The sequence below is a fragment of the Cebidichthys violaceus genome, unplaced genomic scaffold (genome assembly GCF_023349555.1).
Source record: "Cebidichthys violaceus isolate CVI_PGR_0920_01 unplaced genomic scaffold, fCebVio1.0.p SCAF_5, whole genome shotgun sequence".
NCBI classification, from domain to species: Eukaryota; Metazoa; Chordata; class Actinopteri; order Perciformes; family Stichaeidae; genus Cebidichthys; species Cebidichthys violaceus.
In genome coordinates this window covers 12029115-12050919 of record NW_027176705.1, presented here as the reverse complement: position 1 = coordinate 12050919, position 21805 = coordinate 12029115, and the positions used below count along the sequence as shown (strand labels likewise).

The following is a 21805-nucleotide window of genomic DNA, read 5'->3' as shown; positions in this document are numbered from 1 at the left end:
GTGTAGTAGTAGTAGTAGGTGTTATTAATGTCAAGGTGTGACCAAGGCCATCAGCTACAGTACAGCGTAACGTCAGCAGCTGACACGACAGAGCTGGTTTCGTCTGACTGGAACAACCGACCAAACCTGAATATCACCACCTCTGTTAGACAAACACTGCACATTCCTCACTTGTCAAACTGAAAAAATACACAGAGAGTAACTATGGAATACATTGTAAACATATTTAGGTCTAATTTGAGGATTGACCTATTTCTCCATTAGTTCATTTATTCTAATTTTCTATGTGATTCATGTATTTTGTTAAAGACATTGCATGTGTGTAAATGTAGGGCTAGATGTCACCTAATGATGAAAGCATAAAGTTGTGTTTGTATATTCAAGACTGTTCTGCTGTCAGTCACCACCTGACATGACAGTTTTCAAATATTTCTGTAGGAATACTTCATTGGTGGTAGAAAATATGTTAGGCTTGACAGATATTCATCCAGCTGCTTGGACTGATGAATAGACAGCAGTATACACAGCTGATATAGTAAGCTAGAGGTTGTCAATAATGGGCCTCAACTGGGATTTGAAAGGGTGGCAAAAATGGTAAATAGTTCATAAGTTATATTTCATTAAAGTATAGTTAGTGTAAGTTAATTTACTTAAAGTGAGGTTAAAACTTAAGTACACAAAAATAAGATTCTAAAGATTCCACTTTTGGGTTGTTTCTCCCAGACTGTTATCATTTTACTGAAGTTTTTCATAAAACACAACAACAATAAAAACGAAATCTAAAACAAAAATATCCTCAAAATGAAGCAAACTCGATCAAATGTAGTTTAAGGTCCACTGTTTTCTAGGATCTCTGGCATGTCAAAAGGGTAAAAATCTGCCTCACTTAGTTTTTCCTGCAACTTTCTAATAATAAACTATTACGACTGGGACTACAGATATCAACAGGTCGCTGAGCTGAGGCCTGGTGTGAACACAGCAGGGGGACTTTTCAGTGCTGGCTCATCAACAGCAACAGAGAGTTTAAATCAGATTAGTATGACCCTAGTAACGTCCAGTAGAAACAGCATGGCAGGCTGTAGGCGAAATGATGGTACTAGGTGTAACGTTAGATTTCAGAATAACCCCTTAGCCAAACTCTCTCTCTCTCTCTGTCTCTCTGTCTCTCTCTCTGTCTGTCTCTCTGTCTCTCTCTCTCTCACTCACACACACACACACACACACACACACACACACACACACACACACACACACACCTCTACCATCAAGCATACTATATACAACAGTCTACAAAGTTGTATGCCCCAACTTCAGCACAGTTGAGCAGTTTTTAGCCAGCGTTAGCTCTTCAGTTTATCACACACGTTAGCTAACGTGACGTGAGCTAGCTGAATAATGTTGGAACAAAACACTTAAGCTAACACTTGAGTTTTATCCGACCAGGTTACCCACCTTATTTGAAGCTTTGGAGGACATTTTACACTCTTATTCCGCTTCAAAAGTGGCAGGTTAAAAGTTGTGGGTGTCTTTTGTTTTGATAATCACTTTAAGGTGAGAGCGGTATTTCCCCTTCCAGTTGAATTTTTCGCCCAGCTGCCGCCACGCCGGGCTACGTTGTTATTTTATTTTATCCAGGACGACGAGGAACATGTCACGAAAAGCCCCGTGGAAAGTCCAATGTCCATTATCTTATCTGAAACGTTAACGTTAGTCCGGTCAGGTATCGAGTCATGGGAGAAACTCGAGTTGGAAAAAAAAGGAAATAAGACCACCTTGCTTTGACGTTTCGTTGCTAACCTCTGGATGAAAAGTTGTGAAGAGTCGGCATCCCTCGGACGGTGTGCAGCAGCAATGGACTCTCAGAGTGAACCTCTCCCTGCTCTCGGCTCTGTGAGCCACGGCCGTGTCGTGTCTGGGCGGAGCGAACCATTACATGCACAGAGGGGTGCAACACTCTGGAAAAACGGGGGCACTGTCCATTTATCCCGAAAAGTCTCCCCTAATAACGATTTTCTTTTTCTTGAGCACTCAGCAAGTATATATTATCACTCATCAATTCGTTTAATTTAGGCTGATTATATATTTTTATCGGGGCTATTAAAATGCCCACCCCTGTTATCCCATGGAATAAACAGTCCGGGATACAATAAGGAGAAGCGACGCCGCTGTCCCTGCTGATGCTGAATGCTCACTTTCACTGTACGATGATGGCTAATGTTGTGTTTGTTGGAATGTTACACAAGTAATACTATAGTAGCCTTTAAAATATCAAGTTTGAATGGAAAAACAGTGTTATAATGGTCAAATTCAGCGCAAATCGAAAGCATGTCTTCAAGTTGGTTGCACAAGAAGTGACCTAAACTATTTCCCTTCTTGGTGATTATAAGGGTTGTTTTGTAGATAACACAATTAATCAATAAAGTAAACAGAGATTCCTTATTTGAAAATATTTCTCAGCACAGAGCCATTTGCAGTGTTTGTGGTTGGTCATCACCTCACATGAAACCACAAAAGCCATTCCCATGACTTCCTAAACCTGACCCCACCCACAGGATGCAACAATCTCAGCTTGTATTGTTTCACAGTTTACCTCTGTTTTCAGCAAGCAATACTTGCAACATTAAAAGTGGGTCACGGGAGAAACCCAAAATCGCGACATTACAGTAATAAAGTTTTCAGTGGTTACATTACATGTGATTACAAACACAGAGACACACCCTATCTATTCCAAACAAACTGAGCAATCACATTCCCTAAATCTAGCTCCTCCAATGATTACTTCCTCTGTGTCTTTCTCGCTCAGCTGTGGAGGAGGGCTTTTCGGCAGTGTAGGGGGTTGATTCCCAGCAGACATAATCCTACAAGGCTAAAATACCGGCAGTCAGGAGTAACACACAGGTCTTGAGGGTTACAAAGGATAACCTCCAGAAAGGCCAGGTCACGCCGAAAAAAAGAGCATCAAGACAGATGAACCACTCTAAAACCTGCAGCCATACTTCAGCCAGGGAGACACATACTCGCTTCTAAAGTATGTGTGGAGAAGACTTGGACATACAGTTTTCACCACAAGGATTCACCAAAACCTATAGAAAAAAAAACATGCATATCCAAAACAGACAACAATATTTAGCATGCCCCAAGGATGATACATACTAGTATTGATGCAAGTCGCTCGCTCCTTCTGAAGCTCCTCAAACGCCTGTCAGGATCGATCAGTGCGGACAGTAGGATGTTTAACATGATCCTATCGGGTTTTAACTGATAATAAACAATAACCAAAACTGAGCTAATCACGTCTGAAAAAGAATAAACAGAAGCTTTTTCTCTGCTGCCTGCTTTTTGCTCTCATCCACACCTGTGATGGTACCTCAGATGTTCTAGCAGTGAGGAGCAAGACATTAGTGACACTCCAATGTGATCAAAGCTATCTTTGTCCTCTATGCTTCTCTCTCGCTCTCTCTCTCTCTCTCTCTCTCTCTCTCTCTCTCTCTCTCTCTCACTCACATACACACACACACACACACACACACACACACACACACACACATACACACACACACACACACACACACACACACACACACACACACACACACACACACACACACAAGCACAGAGTGAGAGAGACAGCTCTTTCGGGAAGCGGGCAGCTTCAAAGCTCAGGTGCGCTCATGGAAGAGCAGGCACATGGAAAACAAAGGCGAACATGCAGGCCTACATTTGGTTGGAGAGCATCACAAGGTTCACTCAACCCATCTTTTCCTGCAGCGAAAAAGGCTAATGTAGAGTGAAACAGCGTAATGTGCCCACCCGAAAAATGTAAAGCTGGCTGTTGATGCGCATAGAGGCGTTTACGTAAGCAAACACAAAATTACATAATGGCGAATAAAGAAGAATGTGAGAGGTTTGATGTGAACCATTGGTTTTGATTTGGTGAAAGTTCTGAGGCAGATGTTGTTTTCCTATTTGCATCTGTCCTGAATTAGGTGTCTGTGAGACGCTGTGTGATCCCTCTTTTGCCCTGTTGACTCAGGGCTGCCCTGCAGGTCCAACAAAGCCTCTTTGTTTCTACATACTAATAAAAACCTTCTGGAGACATGACGTTCTCAATCAATCCTTGTCACATTGAGTAGACCAGGCAAACTATGGCTCCATTGAGAAGCCGTTCATCTGGAAGTATTGTATTTTTTAAGTAGACAAGCATTGGTTAACAATTATCACTTATTGTGTAGATTTTCTTTGTAGTGAAATAAGCAGTTTAAATGATAAGGCTGGTGTTATTTTTTTGTCTTGTCCCATGAAAAGATCAAAAGCATTTGCTCTTACTCAAGACATTAATCTGTCACAAGAAAAAGGGTGGCAAATATGCGGTATACTTTTATTAAAAAGATTCAAACAGGTTAAGGTAGTTTCCCTGAAGAGCATGGTACTGTTTTTCTCAAAATTTACTCAAATTCTAATTTTCAGCAACAAATTTGGTGCCCTAAAGAATTATTTTTCTTGAAGCAGCAAAGATGAGATTAACCCAATTTACAAAATAAACTAAACTAAACTAGTGCTTTAGCTCTATGGCACAGAAGAAGGGGTGATATCAGGCTTTGTCCAGTCAGACTTATACTTTAAATATACTTTTCACCTGGATTTTATTTTGAGAAACTTTCACTGACAGAAAAGTAATCTGTTCAGTAAGGGTCACAAAGGGTTGTGGTTTAACCTGCTAATGATCAGTATACAAATGTCCCACCTCTGCTTAAGAGGCCAACTGTTTCTCACCAGATTAGTATCATATGACAGGATTAGCAGGCATCCCTCAAATTCACCCCCCCTACCTTCCAGGTCAATATTGTTGAGGCTTTTGTGCAGACTTGAACAATAAACACAAATCTGGTTTCTGGATGTAATAAGCTCCAGACATGGTTCAAGGTTCAAACTATTCATCCATAAAATCTGGGAAATAATTTCCTTCTGTAATATCCTGATTACAGCATTAAATCAATACCCATAAAATAAAACCATATCAACATTAAACTATATTAAATACACACTAAACACTAAATAGAGAGGCTAAAAAACATTACAACAATACCATACCGTCCAAAGCCTTTAACCTGCATCTTATTTTCCCCATATCAACTTAAATATCAGCTGTACAAACACACTCTCTGACTGGGCTTTTCAAAAGACGCACACAGTCTACACATATATCTTTATAATCTTAACTCAGGTCTCCATCCTATCAGAAACCTGGTCTTCCTCTAAAGTCCTTCTCTTCAATATTCAGTCACAGCACAGGCGAGTCATCAATCACAACCCTTTACATCGTACAGCAAGCACATCAGTTTACGGCCGCACTGTGCAGGTGAGCTGTTGAGCAGCCTCTTTGTGAAGCGACGACCACTGCATGGTCAACATATTGATGGATTAAAAAAGAGGTTTAGAAAACAAGGCTTAAGTCTCTGCACAGTGCTGCTGTGAACTGGTGTGCTTACAGTGCGATGCACGATGCAAATCATCAAACAGTAGTTGAGATATTTCAGGATAGCTATTACCAAATCTAAGGAAAGTCTCTAAGTCTCAGGTCGCTCCTTACTCCTTTATTTCCCCTCCCAATGAACTTCAAGGACGTCAAACTATACAGCTGTGGGGAGCACTACAAGAAGTGCTTTCCAAAATGTTTCATGAAAATATAAAAATGTCAGCTTTGTTCTTCCCTAATTCAGTAGCCACAGAAATGTGTGTAAGAATAGTCTGAAGCGTGTTATTTGGAGCTCACTTAATTCCACTGCATTCTCTTGATGAAGAAAAGAGCTTTTGGAGTACTAATTTTACCATAGAGGGTTTACAGTCACTGATAGTGAACTGGGCTACTTTTAATCTTCTGAAGACATTTACTCCAAGAGGCAGTCTGTGATCAACCAACCAAACAAATCTCTCATTTTCCTCTTTCTCTGCCTCTCTCTTGTCCGTTCTCTCCTCAACAGACAAGGATTGCTGAGCCCTTTTTAGCCAGAGAATAGAGACTGCAGTGAACCTGGTTGACTCCACTCTGCTTCTCAGCGGTATCTCAAGTAGCTTGGAATGGCCCACAGGGAGTTACAGAGAGCACCATAGCAGGTCTACTTCAAATTCACCTCTTTCCTACTTCTGTGATTATTTCTCATTAAAGAAAATTCAGTTAGCAATTTCCTCCAGCCTGAGCACTGAATGTTGAATCTCAATTTTTTGTGTGGTGTGAGACTTGCCGCCATTAACAGTCAGTAACTGTGTAAACCTGGTGAGAAACTAGCCATTACGTCATTCTTTCCATTCACGTGGCGACCCCATTGTTTGCTGCAGAATAAGACTGTAAATTAAAAATATCACAAATCCCAAAGGGCAATCCACTAGACACGTAGTTCAATCTAGTGTGTGTGTGTGTGTGTGTGTGTGTGTGTGTGTGTCTTTTACCAGTAAATACTTCATGAAAAACAATTACATACTGTATTGTCCCTTCATTGTTGTGATAGCAAAGCACAGAATTGAAATGTAACTTCAAGCAGCATTTTGACACTGCCCAGTCCTACTTGCTTACAAAGATAAATGTATTGCAGTGTGTCTGCGCTGTGCCAGTACAGACTGTTCTCCAAACCTTCAACTAAAACATGATATGTTTTTTTGATAATGGTACACTTTTTTAGATTGGTAACAAAAAGCAGACAGACAACAATTATCATTGGGATTGCCATGGGATAAAGAAATAAGGGTTTTTTATCTGTAAGGAAAAGGGGAGAATCTGTTGTTGTTGCAGGGATGTGTTAAATAACTTGCACCCAGGCTGCACCTATATGTGATTTTTATCATCAAATTACACCAAGGTGCCATTAAGTGACAGGCGGCATGAAAATATTTAGCAAATATGCTGTAGGATTTTTTTCAACCTGCTGAGTTGCCTTACTTCACCTGTAAGCAGTTCAGCAATGTGGGAAAAACAGTGAGGATAAGTTAAGCAGACATGAATTTAAAGGAAAAATATCAATGAGTCTCAGAGCTGGAATTACTGCCTCGCGGTGGTATGCCAACCAATCGTGTTGCAGTTTACATCCATGTCTGTCCAAAATGTCATCACTTCATCATTTTATCATATTAGACATGTGTGTGAAATTGTCATAATTACCATTTGAATTCTAAAATTATGGCCAAAAATATGTTTTGTGAAGTCACAGTGACCTTTGACCACCAAATCTAATCAGTTCATCCTGGAGTCCAGGTGTGGACTTGACGTTTGTGCCAAATTTAAAGAAATCCCCTCAAGGTGTTCCTGAGATATCCTGTGTGTCAGGACGGACGGACGGACGTACGTACGTATGTACGGACGGATAACCCCAAAAGATAAAGCCTCAGGCCACAGCTTTCACCGGTGCGAAGGCATAACAACTAAAACAAGAAAGCACTGATACCGATGGCAAAGACACATTATCAGTCACATATTAGCCAGCCACATAGAAACACACGGCAATTAAACTGCACTGTTACTTCCCACAGGTTAATGTTGCACCTCACACAGGTTAAGAGAGGATGTAATAAAAGCAGCAATTAAACTGTCTGGCAGCAGTTGCAGTATTAGACCCTACAGTACACCTTAGGGTACATGAATAATTACAGTGCAGAAACACAATCGATACACGTTCGCTGATGAAACCTTGAAGCATATCATTTAAATCACCATGAATAATTTATGTGATCTATAGTTGTGGACATAAATAGGTGTAAAGTTAAGTCGGAAAGGAGGACAATGAGATGATTTCTTATTGTTTCAGCACAAAAGATTGGAGATGAAATAACGACGATGGGTCCTCGCTCTCATTTTTGAGGCTGAGGGAGACAAGCAGGAAGAATTTAAGCCGCTTGTATACAGCAGGGTTGTATACATACATACATATACTCAACCTAAAACTCAAAACGCACTTCAGTTTCAAGCAGGTCAGATTAACTGTCCTTTACATACATGTCAACTGTCCAAACAATAAAATAAAAGTCACATCTTGTTCTTTACACGTTGTTTAGCTAAAGAGTAACTTAATACATTTATAAAACCTAGATTCACTTCCCTCTCTAATAAAGAGCCCTATCCTACAAACGGCGCATGTCTATCCACTCCGTTTAAACCAGGTATTTCTGCACAGTTTCAGATAAAGATTAGGCAACACTAATACTATGGTATTATACAATGTGTCACATTGTATAATACTAACATTATACAATGTGACACATCAATCTTCTCTGTTCATGATGAAGACAAACAGCATTACAAAACAAAGCTCCACTATGTCCAAAAAGGAACAAAAGGTCTCAGTGCATTTTGTGCCGATGTTGACCTTGTAATCACAGGAGAAGATACAGAGTATAACGTAGAAGCAGACTCATCATCATTTTTCATGAAGTGATACATGTTTTGCTTTGTCATACTGTGTGGAATTCTGGTTGAGATAACTGAAAAGGGCCTTGCAGATCCCATTTAGACTGCAGGGGTTTTGAATATAGCATAATCTCAAACCTCAATAGATAAAACGCCTGTATAGTATTAAACAGTTTAGATGCAGCTCTAAAAACCCAAAGGTGTAGATTTAAAAATCAATAGCAACAAAATCACAGCAGGTAAGCACAGTCTACATCTTCCACAGCACGGTGATGTGAAAACGATGCAGAGATGTGAGGAGAGGAGCAACGGAGATAAAAGAAAGGAAAGAACAGAGAAAGAGGAAAAAGGAGCAGAACAGAGGAAAGGAAGAGAGATGAAGGGTAAAGGGATTACAGGAGGTAGAAAGGAAAAGAGAGGATAAACGTGGTGCCAGTTTGGGAGAAGAATGAGTTATTCAAAATGTAGAAGTCGATAAGAGGACATAAAAGAAGGGCAGAAAGAGTAAGGGGAAAGTGAAACACAAGCTGAAGGAAAGGAAAGGAAAGAAAGGTGAACATGAAATGAAGAAGATGAGAGAGGTCTGCAAAGAGAGGAGCAGAGAGTAGAAGAGACAACAGAAAGAGGGAATGAGCTAATCTACAGTATATTGTATCACAAAGATGTCCCCCCCCCCCCCGCGTCAGTGACTCTTTCCATGGTACTGCCTGTTACCGCTGAATACCAACAGTATGAAGCTGCTCTCACAGAAACAGGGAGGTTGAACAGCTCAGGCTGAGAAGTGTCAGACCAAAGCAACTGTTATTCTGTAAAATGCCATTATATGAACTCCAAAAGCAAGAGCAGTAGTTTGTTGCTGAGCAGTAAATGTGCTTCAACGGGTCAGCGATAATGAGGTAAATGTATTACAGGCAACTGTTATTGGCAGACAATATGAAATTAGAGAAGGGTCAGTCAGTGAAAACACCTCTTGTGCTCTCTCTATATTCAATTGGATTTTTGCATCGTTGAATGTGATACAGTGGACCAAGAAAATAGGAACTGAACAGCTGGTTGTGTATTCAGTCACCTTATCAAACCACGTCAAGTCAGCTGAAATTGTGTTGATAATATGTAGATAAATGTATGTGTCAGATGTGTTTCCCTGCAGAGACACCTATCTGAACTCCACTGAATTCGACCCCTCCACTGCAACTTAACCCACCCTGTCCTGAGTGTATGACATCATATGCTCTTCCCATGAAAACACAACCCTACAAGAGGAGGTGATGTTGCGTTTTTTTGGCAGAAAGGAGGAAGGAGAAGCGGCGGAGGATGGGAACCAGAGCCAGCCAGCCAGAGAGGCGGATGGAGACACGGCAGCCACGGGGGCTGCTTCAAGCCTGGTGGTGATGAGATGCGATGGGACCCGACCCTGCAGAAGCCCCAGCCAGTGTGTTAGCTGACTAATCCTATAGCCGTCCAGTGCCAGGATCCAGACTCATCAGCTTTGGTGTTCTCTTGTCAGACTCATTTTTATAACGTCCCACTGGTCAATTCTAACCACTAATGCCCAATACAACGGCCCCTAATGCCAAGTGATTACGGAGTGCTGTTTTAGCACATTTGTCGCCTGAAAAGAAAGAAAGAGCCACAAGGCTGTGGGCTGGCTCCCTGCTCAAAGGACCAGCCTGATGAACTCAGCAGAAAGGGAGCGGACCTAAAAGCCAGTCTAAGCCACCTCTCTCAGTGTGGGCACTGTGGGGCCTGAGCTGAGCGGTGGGCAGGGATTTATAGTGCCCTATTCTACAGTTTATAGACAGTTCCTGTGAGCTCATACGTGAGGACACACTGAATGTGCACATGCAGACCTTTCATGCATGCCGGGCAGAGATGCAATGGTGTAGGTTTAATTCTAAAGCTGGTGGGGACACAAGGTTGATTGAGGAAATGTCAAGGAGGCAGGAAAGTCCGAGGTCATGGTGGTTTGTAAACAATGTAGATTTGCTTGCTGTAAACTGCCACAAAGTGTGTAACAAAGGTATGTTTAGAAATATATGTACAAAAATGCTACGGCTGCAATTTTACGATTATTTTTGTTACTGATTAATTTGATGAATATTTTTTAGATTAATGGCAGGAAGTACTAAAACTAAAACTAAAATAAACTTTCACAACTACAGTTTCCTTCTTTGAACGTTGTTTTGTCTGATTAACGATATGAGTCCCAGAGAAATGCAGTTTACTTTAACATAAGACAGCAGACCCTTACAATTGAGAAGCTGGAACCATCGTTTAATCATTTCAGCCATAAAGATTATACAAACAGATTATTTTTCAAATGTCAATACAAATATACAGAGAGCTTTATCAAAGTGCTTAAAATGGTACGAGTTATAATGAGTTTCCCCCATAGACTGTATATAAGAAGGTTTCTCCCTCTCATGACCTCGTCCACTTGGACAATACAATTACCAACTGACCGCATGGAGAAGATAAGACGATGCAAAGTGATTCTAACTATCATAGCCTGACTTTTGAGGGCGATACTGACATTGATATGTGACATTTAAAAAATGGAATAACGAGATCGCGACTAATTGGTATCTGTACATACAGACACCAATATAACAGCAATAAGTTCTTATTGATCTATATTCTAAGGTCTACTATAGCTATAATAACTATATCCAAACTACTAACTTTTTCTTTAAGGACTAAACAGAGGTATTCCTCTACTTAAATCTACGCTTACAGAAAGAAGTGTTGGAATAAAAATAGGCTACTATATATGGAGCTCAATCAACACAACAGCAGAAAAGCTAGAGGTTGTATAACATGAATCTATCCACAAAGAGTACAAAGCAAAATAATAGGCAAACAAGTTTTAATGACTCATGTTTTACTCCCGGTATTACCATATAATGGTGGCATCACACATGACTGCGAACAGGATGTCCTCAGTTGGCTGAGGGACACACCGTGCTACTTGCACATCCTGCATTCAGATTCAGCTGTAATGTCAGTTATATGTCAGCTGCATCTCTCTTATTTATATGAACTGCATAATAACAGCAAAAAAGAAATAAGATTGACACAACAGAGAAAACAAATGTAAATGCAGAGTGGGTATGTTGTGTTTGCCTTTGCTGCACCACCAACAGGAAACAGAGTGTAGTGTAGAGATGTTATCTGCCTCTGTTTGCCTACAGCTTTTGTATCACCTGGGGCTCCCTCAGTTGAACTAGTGCCACTGGTCTAACCATGTGACATGTACAGCAAACAGCATATGGAAGCAACACTGCTGGGACAACAGCACCAGGGAACACACTAAAGAAAAAACATCTTTAACGCTGCACTAACTGTTCTAGTAATGGTTATACCACACAGTCAAGTCCTGCAGTCATTTATATTACAGGTTATATACTCTGCTGAGCCGAGCCAAAGTCAACCTGACGAAGCTTTGCATATTCAGATATGATCGCAGGTATCGTAGCAATGTTAAAAACCATATAGTGAGAAGCTGGTTTACTGCAGCTGAGTACGCACAGCAGGTAGCAAGTAGCTGCTAGGAAAGTAAAGATCAATGTATGCAATAACAATTTGAATTCTTTCATTTTCATGTTTTAGATAGATAGATAGATGTATACTTTATTTATCCACACGGGGAAATTTGTTAACTAAGAATAATTAGTTAGACGACGCAAATTAAACAATTACTGTTAGTTATGTGCTGCAGTTGCCTTTAAATTAGTACTTTCTGATTTCTTTAGATGACAGAATTTTCACTTATGAAGATTAAATACATATTTTTTCAAAAAACAATTAGAAAAACTAGATTTGTTAAAAATAAAACTTGCTCTAAAAACAAACAGTACATGTAAGCTATATATACATACATCTTGACCTTTTCAATTAATATTTCAAGACTGCTTTGATCTTTGCTTTTCTGGGACAAAAACTAATATTAAATATCACCTAAATAAGCATTTGGACTCGTTGCTTTCCATTCCCTGAATGCAACTAATGGAACATGCATATCTTTAATTACACAGTATATCAGAGGGAACATTATGCAGACCACAGCTACAAGGCTGTGATTAGTTCTGTTGTCATGCTGTTAGTCAGTGTGTAATGTGCAAGAGCAGCAGTCCCGAGGGAAGGTCAGACCATATGACACACTAGGACTCTGCAGGACGACAGTATTTTAGACCAGAATGTTTCTGAATCACAACAGTTAGCGCAGGACTCAGAGAGAGAAACATAGGTATAAACCTGACCTCGAACCCTTAATCTTCACCTACACTGAAACCTACCCATAAATCCAGCCACATTAAGCCCACTGTATGGTAATTGACTTTGAAGAAAAGGATTGCTGCCTGCATATAATATGCAGGTGTCTCAGATTGACATGGTACGTGGTAAGCCTTGTCTGAAATCTACAACAGGAATAGTAACCAAAGGAAATAATCCCCTTTGTATGTATATATAGGCGACACGACATTATGCATGGACAAGATTAAATGGATTTCACTCTGAAATCCCTTCATTGGAAGTTCACATGAAATCCATGAACTGTGGGCATTTTAGGACTGAACTGCCTGTGAGAAAAAAAAACCACACATTATGCATTATATTTATGCTAAATAATGCATTTGTCTTGAACCAGAAAAGAAAAAGAAATTTAACATTACAGTGGCAAAAGTTCAACATGAAACCACGAGGTTCATTTTTTAAATTTAATTGAACTTTTTACAAGTTCCAATTCTACACTTCCTTCTCCATATCTAAAGTTACTGCCATCACCAAATCCCACAACACAGATACAATGATTTTAAGATGAAGCAAATCAGTCAGCACACAAAATGACATACTGATTTAAAGTTATAATTCAAACTGTAGAGATACAGAACACCGACGGCCCTTTTGTTATACATGTTCAGAGCAGGGAATGATCAACCAAAAACAAATACCCTTTGATGTTGCAATAAATATCTACCTTAAAAAAAAATCTCCTTTCATCTTTCTGCAGAGGACCAAACATTTAGACCTGGCCAGCATTAATTCAACATATTAACATCAAACACGAACAAATACGGTACTAAATCAAGCCTGCAACATAAAACCACTCTGCTTAACGCTAACCTTCCAAAAACTGGCATTTGATTAGCTCTGTGCTTCTCATACATTATCAAACTGTCGCACTTGTTCACTCACCACACATGCGTGCATATGCCCGCACGCAGTCTGACTCCAGCAACGCTTGACCCAGAGGGATGCTTTTGCCCGCGTATGTGTCCCTCCGCATGCACGAGCGGCATGCAAGTGAGTGAATGTGTGGTGATCCTCAGCAGCTCACACTGTGGACTGAGAGCAGAGCCAACCTGGTGTGACATCTGTGAAGGCCGTGAGATAATCTACACGACACTGCCACTGATAGGAGTGGAGATATTGATTTAAAAAGCGCCAGCTCTAAAATTAGATTCCTATGTGTTCCGATTGGAAGTGATCAAAGCTTTGAGGGGGAACCCCTACAACTCCAGCAGTCCTGACTAAAGTCAGCCTAACAACGCGGGGCCATCTGGCCTGACCTCCTGTCCCCTACCTCCCTCCATCCTCTCTCCCTGTGATAACACAGACATTCCTGAGCTCCTTCCCTGCCTTGCCACAGGCCTCTCCCTTAATTCCAGTGGAGTGTGTGGAATGTTGGACTGGAGAGCCGAGCAGCCAGGCGGCTGGAGGTGAACAGACGAGAGGAAATGAACAACATTAATAAACTCAGGTCTGTTATGGCTGCTGGTGCTTGAAGCACCTGCATACCCATCCGCAGGATGGACCGGCACGCACGCACACACACACACACACACACACACACACACACACACACACACAAACACACATACACACAAACACACACGCACACAAGCACACACACACACACACACACACACACACACACACACACACAGACACACACACACACACACAAACACACACGCACACAAGCACACACACACACACACCCACACACACACACACAAACACACACACACAGACAAGCAGGCAGAACATCTGCCATACAATTTGAAAATCTGGAGCAAGCCTATCCATATGTACCTTTATAGTTGGATTAACTATGTCAGTGAAACAGAGGTTTGGAATACAGGAAATGATGGGATCTCTTGTCTTCAACTTGCAGATCAGGCACGATCAGATGAATGTACGTCTTAGAATCCCAGCAATAAAATGAACCCGCGAGACAAACAATAACGTTTGTGTTCCGTGAGAATATTTTATTTCAAAATTATTATTTAGTATTTAGGAATGTCTTTTCTGTGATATGATCTTTCTAATGACGTAAAGTACTGTTACCATGGTTCTAGATGCATAACCTGAAGTAGGAAGCCCTACTCTAAGATCTGATCTGTAGCCTAAGCTGCTCAAACAGAAAATCAGCAAAATGTGCAAATTCCAGAAAGTCAGAGGCTAGTCTGTTTGAGTCAATTTCCCTCGGACAACTAAAAGGTGTGTGAGAAAGAGAGACAGAGAGAGAGACGGGGAGATCAAGAGCAGAGAGAAAAATAAAGCTGCTGCAGGCCAGGTGAGCAGAGCACAAAGCAAGATCAAAGGGAAAAAGAAAGAGATTTGGCAAACGGTATGATCTAAAAAAAAAAAGAGGGAACGCTCTGTTCTGTTCTGGGCGTTACAGTCAGAGTGATGGGCTGGAAAAAAAGATGAAGGGCAAAACATATCAGAAAGAGTGATATACGGCACTGCAGCGGAGTCCGACTCGGAGCATAAATCTCCACCACTCCTCAGCGCTTCTGGAAATCAATTCTCTCCATTGGTTGCTGCTGTATTTATGGGTCACCATTAGGGATAAACCATCAGCTGCTATGATGACTGAGTTGCTGTCACCAATACACCCAGCTGCCTCCCTTGAGAATCACGTGAGCAACGACGCTTAAGGTCGCACACTTTGAATTTGAAACTGCTGCAACCAGGTTGACCAATTACTCCGTGGTCCTAAAGTGTTCATTTGTGAATTGGTACTTTGAGGAAGTCAAAAGCAGGTCGATGTTTCCCGCTCTGACTCTCAGTGTGCATGTGTGCTTGTGTAAGTGCCCACTTGCATGAGTGTGTCTGGCTGCCAGTCTCACTGACAAGAATGCGGCTCCTCACACAGAGAAGAGACAATCAAAAGCGACAACGTCACGGAGCTGTCACGTTCGCTCTGACTGCACCAAAGAGTGGGGGGATTATAGTGCTGCGACTTCTCCTTCGACCTTCTCTAGCACCTTGACACGTCCTCTCTGCCCGGTTTGTCTCCCACCACGCCATCGCTACCTGTTATTGCTGCCCACCTGCTTGGCTCCTTGTCTGTTTGCCAGCCCTGCTTCAGGACTACGGTCAGCCTTATTAAAAGAAAACAAGCAGGAGAAATAACTAGGGATGCAGGGATATGAGGACAGTTAATCTGCTGGCAACAACACTGAGGCTCTGAGGGAGCTTCCATTGAAAACAAGCCAGACATATATGCTGTCTTGAGGGCATACCTCAGTGAACAGGACTCCTCTAAAGAGGGTCATTGGTTTGAAGCTAGACATAAAACACCACCTTTATCCTTTACAGCCCCACTGAACCGCCAGCTAAATACGGATGGCACCAGGCAGACTACGTTCAGTTAGGCTATGATACATTAGAATAGCATAGAATGAGAACGAATAGAAAGGAGTAGAAGATTATTTTTGTCTTAGAGTTTTGTTTTTTCAGGCTCCAAGAAAAAGGCGCTGACCCATGGATGACAAAATCCCTATCACCTGACTGATCAGTCATCCCCCGCTGCTCTCCTCACTGCCCCCCTCTCTTATCCTTAATGAAATATCTCCAGCTAAGACTCGACACCACCTCGTGAAAATGAGCAGCCGTGCTGGGGAGTTCATATCTCCCCTTTTTCTGTTTCATCAAGAAGAACAAAACATCAGAACATTTTGTACCTCTTGTCCACGCAGTCTTCTGCCGCTCCCTGCACAAACATCTCTAAACACTTTCACTTCAAGGGGTCAGGCTGATGTTTTGGCTCCGACAACGACGTTCAGAATCAAGCCAACCACAGATGTGAAACGTAATGCTAGAAACAGACTTTCTAACTCCTTCGCATCAGCCAGTAGATAAGATATGATGACATAATTGTTATATTGGAGATATATAAGAGGACACAAAAGTGTAGAAGGATCTGGGCCCATCTCTCTGTTTTCTCTCTCTGATGCTACACAGTACTGCCACTCTGCTTGGCAGGGAGATCCCTAGTGAGGCTTTCTGGAATGTCGATTTCAGTTAATTACATTTTCTGGCATCTGCTTTGCCCATGGAGTCACCGGGGGAGCCACGATAGTATCTGCAGAAGATCTGTCACAAGTTTTACTGGAAGTGAAATGTATGTATTTAGCCCGCATATGGAATTAATGTCGATGATTATCTGCAGGCATTCACACCACATGTTCAAATGTCCATCAACATATTCACCTGCTTTTGACTTATTTATGGAAGCTCATTTGACAAAAAGTCTGCATTTATCTCTCTTACTCGTCTTTACAATCCACTGTTTTTGTCTCTCTTCACACTTGAACATCAGACCACAAACTGCTTGGAAATTACTTAAAATATATGTTAGATACATGAAAAGTGTGTACAGGTGTAAAGACATGTGTGTAACATATGAAATATATCCACTGATGCTGAAGAGCAAAAGCATCCTGTCTCATTCAGATAGTTAAAATGGAGACCAGAGCTGAGGTCAGTGGTCCACTCATCGGTGGCGTTCAGATGGTTAGTGGTGAAACTCTGCCCTCTGCAGGATAAAAGCTCTCATTAACCTGTTTTCACTCAGGTCGACTGGAGAGGAGCTTCAGCTTTCAGTGTAGCAAAAGCACTATTAGTGGCCACTAAGGTGTACTGCACAGTCGTGTTAGAGAAAGAGTAAATAGTTCTTGTACTCCTCCGATACATAGCTGTTAAAAAAACAAAAAGCAAAACAATGAATAGAGCTGGCAGATACTGGAGTATCCCAAAGCCTGGAGTTCCTATTTTGATTCATAAAGTGAATGTGATTATAACACTATTAAGATGCTAAAAAGCACCTTTATGTTCCACCTTTCCAAAGAAAGAGCATTACAGTGGTTTGTAACTAGGAACACGGAAAAGGTTTTCTGACTGTAGCTATGATTTCTGTATTTCCATAAACCCAAATAATCTCCTCTAATTCTATGGCTAGTCCTTGGTTGCCCATTGTCTGATCAATATACCACTTCAGCGTGCTACATAGTAGTATATAGTAGTAGCTATACCTTATGTGTGCTGCTATGCTAGCAGCCGTTCTGTGTGTGCATGAAAAAAAGGTCCGTCATTCCTACACAGTCCTGCATCTGTAAATAGGAAATACACAAAGCGGCTCGGGCCGAGTCACACAACACTACTGCAGTCAATCAGCTACAGAGGGCGTTGGTGCTCGTGCACCGGACAGGGGAAAGGCCATGGATGTATGGAGAGAAAGGCAGCGCGAGAGGGACGGCGGTATTTGTTTGGGTGTTGAGTGAACAATATATTTCTACAGAGTCACTGACTCCACTTTTAAGAGGGCAGTACATCTTTATGGAATACAAAAAAAAAAATCAACATCATGCAAGTATTAAGGATGAATGCATAAATCTCCTGTAAGTAAAAACCTGAATAATCTAAAGCAATGATTCAACCAATTTCATGCCTGCTTAAACACACATATAAATCTGCAGAAACTTCACAGCTAGATGAGACCTTTAACCCCAAAGGCCCCAGAGGTCACGGTGAGTCTCTGTGCTGTGGAAGTCAATCGGCAAAGAATGCTGACTCATTTGCCTCACATTCTCTCTCTCTCTCTCTCTCTCTCTCTCTCTCTCTCTCACACACACACACACACACACACACACACACACACACACACACACACAAAAACACTGTTTTCTGCAATCTCACTATTAGCATTAGCACAAGAGGAAGTAGCTTCACTCTGTGATGTTTTTATTGCCCCACCTACAATACAGACCTCCCAGTTGTACCTGTAGCATGTCAGTGTTGTAATCAGACCTGTTGGAGATCACTGATACAGTTTAGGTGTGAAGAGAAAACCCCAATGATTCTTAAACATGAAAATATGGGGTTACTGATGTCGTAAACATATAAATATCTGAACTAAAATAACTGGTCAGTTTCTTGAAAACAGGTCCCATCCGAGGTACTCAGCAGCAGAACAGGCCATCTCTGCCTTGCCTAATGGACTTGGGCGGAGGGGCCATCAAAACTGGGAGCAGAGTACATCCCTCAGCAGGTAGCATCCTGAAATAGCAACCTTGATCCTAATGGTGCACAGCATTGCCCCTGGCTTCTGACAAATCCATCCTGAGAGCCCCCCTGTCCCCGGGCAAGTAGTCCTCCTGAGGCACGCACACACAAAGACGGACACAGACACACACATGCAGTGACAGACAGAAAGAAAGACACACACATATCTCCATGCACCCGTCGGCTCTGGTTAACCCATTTCCTCTTGGGTTCTCAGTTGTTGTTTTTTGTCTTTCACCACTTGCTTTACTCCTCTCAGCAGGCAGACGCCACAAAGCCAGATTGCAGGTTGCAGGTTGCCATCATGACTTCCCCGGGGGCGTTTCACTTTACAAAGTTTCACATTTCTGGTGGTCAATTTAGTTGAGAGAAAAAATAAAAGTCAAACCTGAAATGAGAGCCCCTGGAGGTGCATGCACAGAGGGAAAGGTTAGAGAGAGAGAGAGACACCTATACACCTGCAGCACCAAGGAGACTGAGATTGCTAAAAGAGGGTAAAGTACACAGGCGATAAAACAAAGTACAGGGACAGGGGTGACACTTTAGTCTGCACTTCCACTGATATGACAAAGACATCAAATGAGTATATTCTGTTTAAAATGTGATAATATTTCAAGATGTATCTGCCTAAGATGATTGCCAAAGACAGAATAAAACATTTCCTCAACATTCTTTCAGCTAAATCTCTGAAGTGGAATCTGGGATGCTGCTTCATGAGCTGCTGAAGACAAAGACTTGTGATAATAATATGGCAACTTTATTGCGTCATTGGTAAGGAGTGAAAAGAAGAATATCAGAGAGAATAAAAACACTTGAAAAATGCACTTGGTCAATAAAAAATACGTCCCATTGATCAACAAGAGAAGTAGAAAATAGTGAAGAAGGATAGGAATATCTAAAAATAACTCGTCCAACATGTATTCTGTGGATCTTGAGATGCAGTTTATAGCATTTTGCGTATATATATATATACATCAATTATTGAAGATATAATTGTTTTGGGTCTTTGCCATTTTGACTCCTTCATTGATTGTCAATTGCAGTCTATGGCTTGAGTCCAAGTTGTTTATGTAATGGTTGAAATGTTGCTGTATAAATGAAGTTAATGCTTACACTGTGTGTACTGATTACTTTTACACCCATTCTCTCTGCTGAACACTAATCTCATTGATAATCTTTAGTGTGTTGAATCAAACCAACAAAATATAGGTTAATAGTAACACATGACTATAAGAAGGCTAAAAACAGATGATAATATCTAATAGAAGCATTAATGGAAGAGCAGAAAATAAACTCTCCTCTAGAGCTACGATGTAATTAGACTTTTAACCAACAGATTCACTGAAATAAAAAAACCTTGGGCATAACCACACACTACAACCCTATTTTTCTTCTTGCCAATTCACATCACTTCAACCTATGTGTGCCTATCAGCCTAACCTCCCAATCCCAGGCAAAGTAATTGTGTTGCCATGGAAACAGAGGAGAAGGCCTAAATTCTGAGCGGCTGAGAATCCGTCCCATCTCGTTAGACGAGGCTGCTGCCGCCACATGGTAGATGAATGCTGAAGTCATAAATGAACCCAGTCTTCACAACGTATGCATGAGCCAACAACTGTAATGTTCACAACTGACACAACAAGGTTTCCGTCACACCACAGCCAGACCCTCCCCCACCCAAAAAAAGAAACAGATAAATAAAAAACACTCCACACTACAAGGTGTAATTGCTTTTAAGTGTGATACATTATTCAGAGCAAGATATTTCAGCACTGAGACCTGCGCTAGAAGTGGAGCTGAGACCAAAATAGGGATTGATGTGAAAGCAAAGTTAAAATTACATCAAAACACGAGAGCTACTGAAAGTCATCGAGGAAACACTGTCACTAGGGCTGAACATGCCTGTGAAATGTCTAATAAGAGAATTACATGCTATGAATAAACTAAGCACCTTGAATAGTGAGCCGATGCATAACATTGTTACTGTATATCACGGGAATGCAACACATGGCTACAGTATGCACCACTGTCGGGTCAGCTGGTCTGATTTGATCAATACAATTAATTCCACCGCTCCGTTACGTAAACATCGCAGAGAGCGTGCGCTGCTAGTTATTTATTCAATATTGACAACTACCAACATGGTGTTAAGCAAAAATGAGTATCAATATACTGTAAACAAAGAGCATGAAGGCGAGAACAATAGGTCATCTTTAACTAGCTGAAGCACATTAAATCAATACTATAGAGCAGCGAATTGGTGGGCTGAGCTTGTGGCCTGTGAACTACATAACAGCAATACTGCTACTTTCGTTAAATTAGCTTTCCTATCTTTCTACTCTCTTTCTCATTTTCCATCCCTCCATCTCCCCATGTTGTTTCTTTTCTCATCCTATGTGCTCGTACCCTCAAGTAATTCCTCCATGGCTCCTCTCGGCCCCCTTCTTCTGTCCCTGTTTGAATAATGCTGACCTGCAGACTGCCTAACGCGACCAATCGATATCACACAGAGGACAGCAGACCACCGGACATACTAATATGAAGACACACTTCCTGCAATGTATGCAGAAGAGCATCCCTTCAGCTAAGATCTCGCACACAGCACGCACACACACACACCATACAAACCAAGAGTGATTGAATCATTTTAATTTAATGTCATGTGAACTGTTCCCTGTGTAAAATAATGCGCTCTCACTCACAGGCTGCTGCTGTGTCATAGATCATTGCTTCATCTATAGAACCAACATTGATCCTGAATGCCCTTCCTGCCTGACATTACAGATGCATGGTGATGAGCTAACGTGAGGGATGGGGATGCATGTCACTGTGCAGAGGGCTGCGTGTCTTGAAACAGCTAATGAATCACTGCGGTCAAAATCAAAGCTATAGGGAGCCTGAAAGTTACAGCCTATAGATTTTCTGCTGGTTTATGTTGAATGCAATTAATGAGTGGCTTCATCTGCTGTTCCGGATGGCAGGCATCAACCCGTAGAAGTGATCAATCACTATAAGCTGGAAAAGTAATATAACCTGACAAGTGAAAAGTACACA

At 41.4% G+C, this 21805-nt stretch overlaps 1 protein-coding gene across 13 annotated transcripts in view; it reads right to left on the bottom strand.

The window, feature by feature from the left end:
- Positions 1-21805, bottom strand: part of tjp1a (tight junction protein 1a) — an 88396-nt gene that overhangs the window by 44964 nt on the left and 21627 nt on the right. Inside the window, exon 1 of one of the 13 annotated variants that reach the window (XM_068730806.1) lies at positions 13592-13669. The exons of 11 other annotated variants lie outside the window; for them this stretch is intronic. In XM_068730806.1, coding sequence (XP_068586907.1) covers positions 13592-13606 — 15 coding nt within the window. In that variant the 5' untranslated portion in view covers positions 13607-13669. Of the gene's footprint in view, positions 1-1452; positions 1865-13591; positions 13670-21805 lie in introns of those variants that run through there. One more of the 13 variants, XM_068730805.1, reaches the window with a different exon arrangement.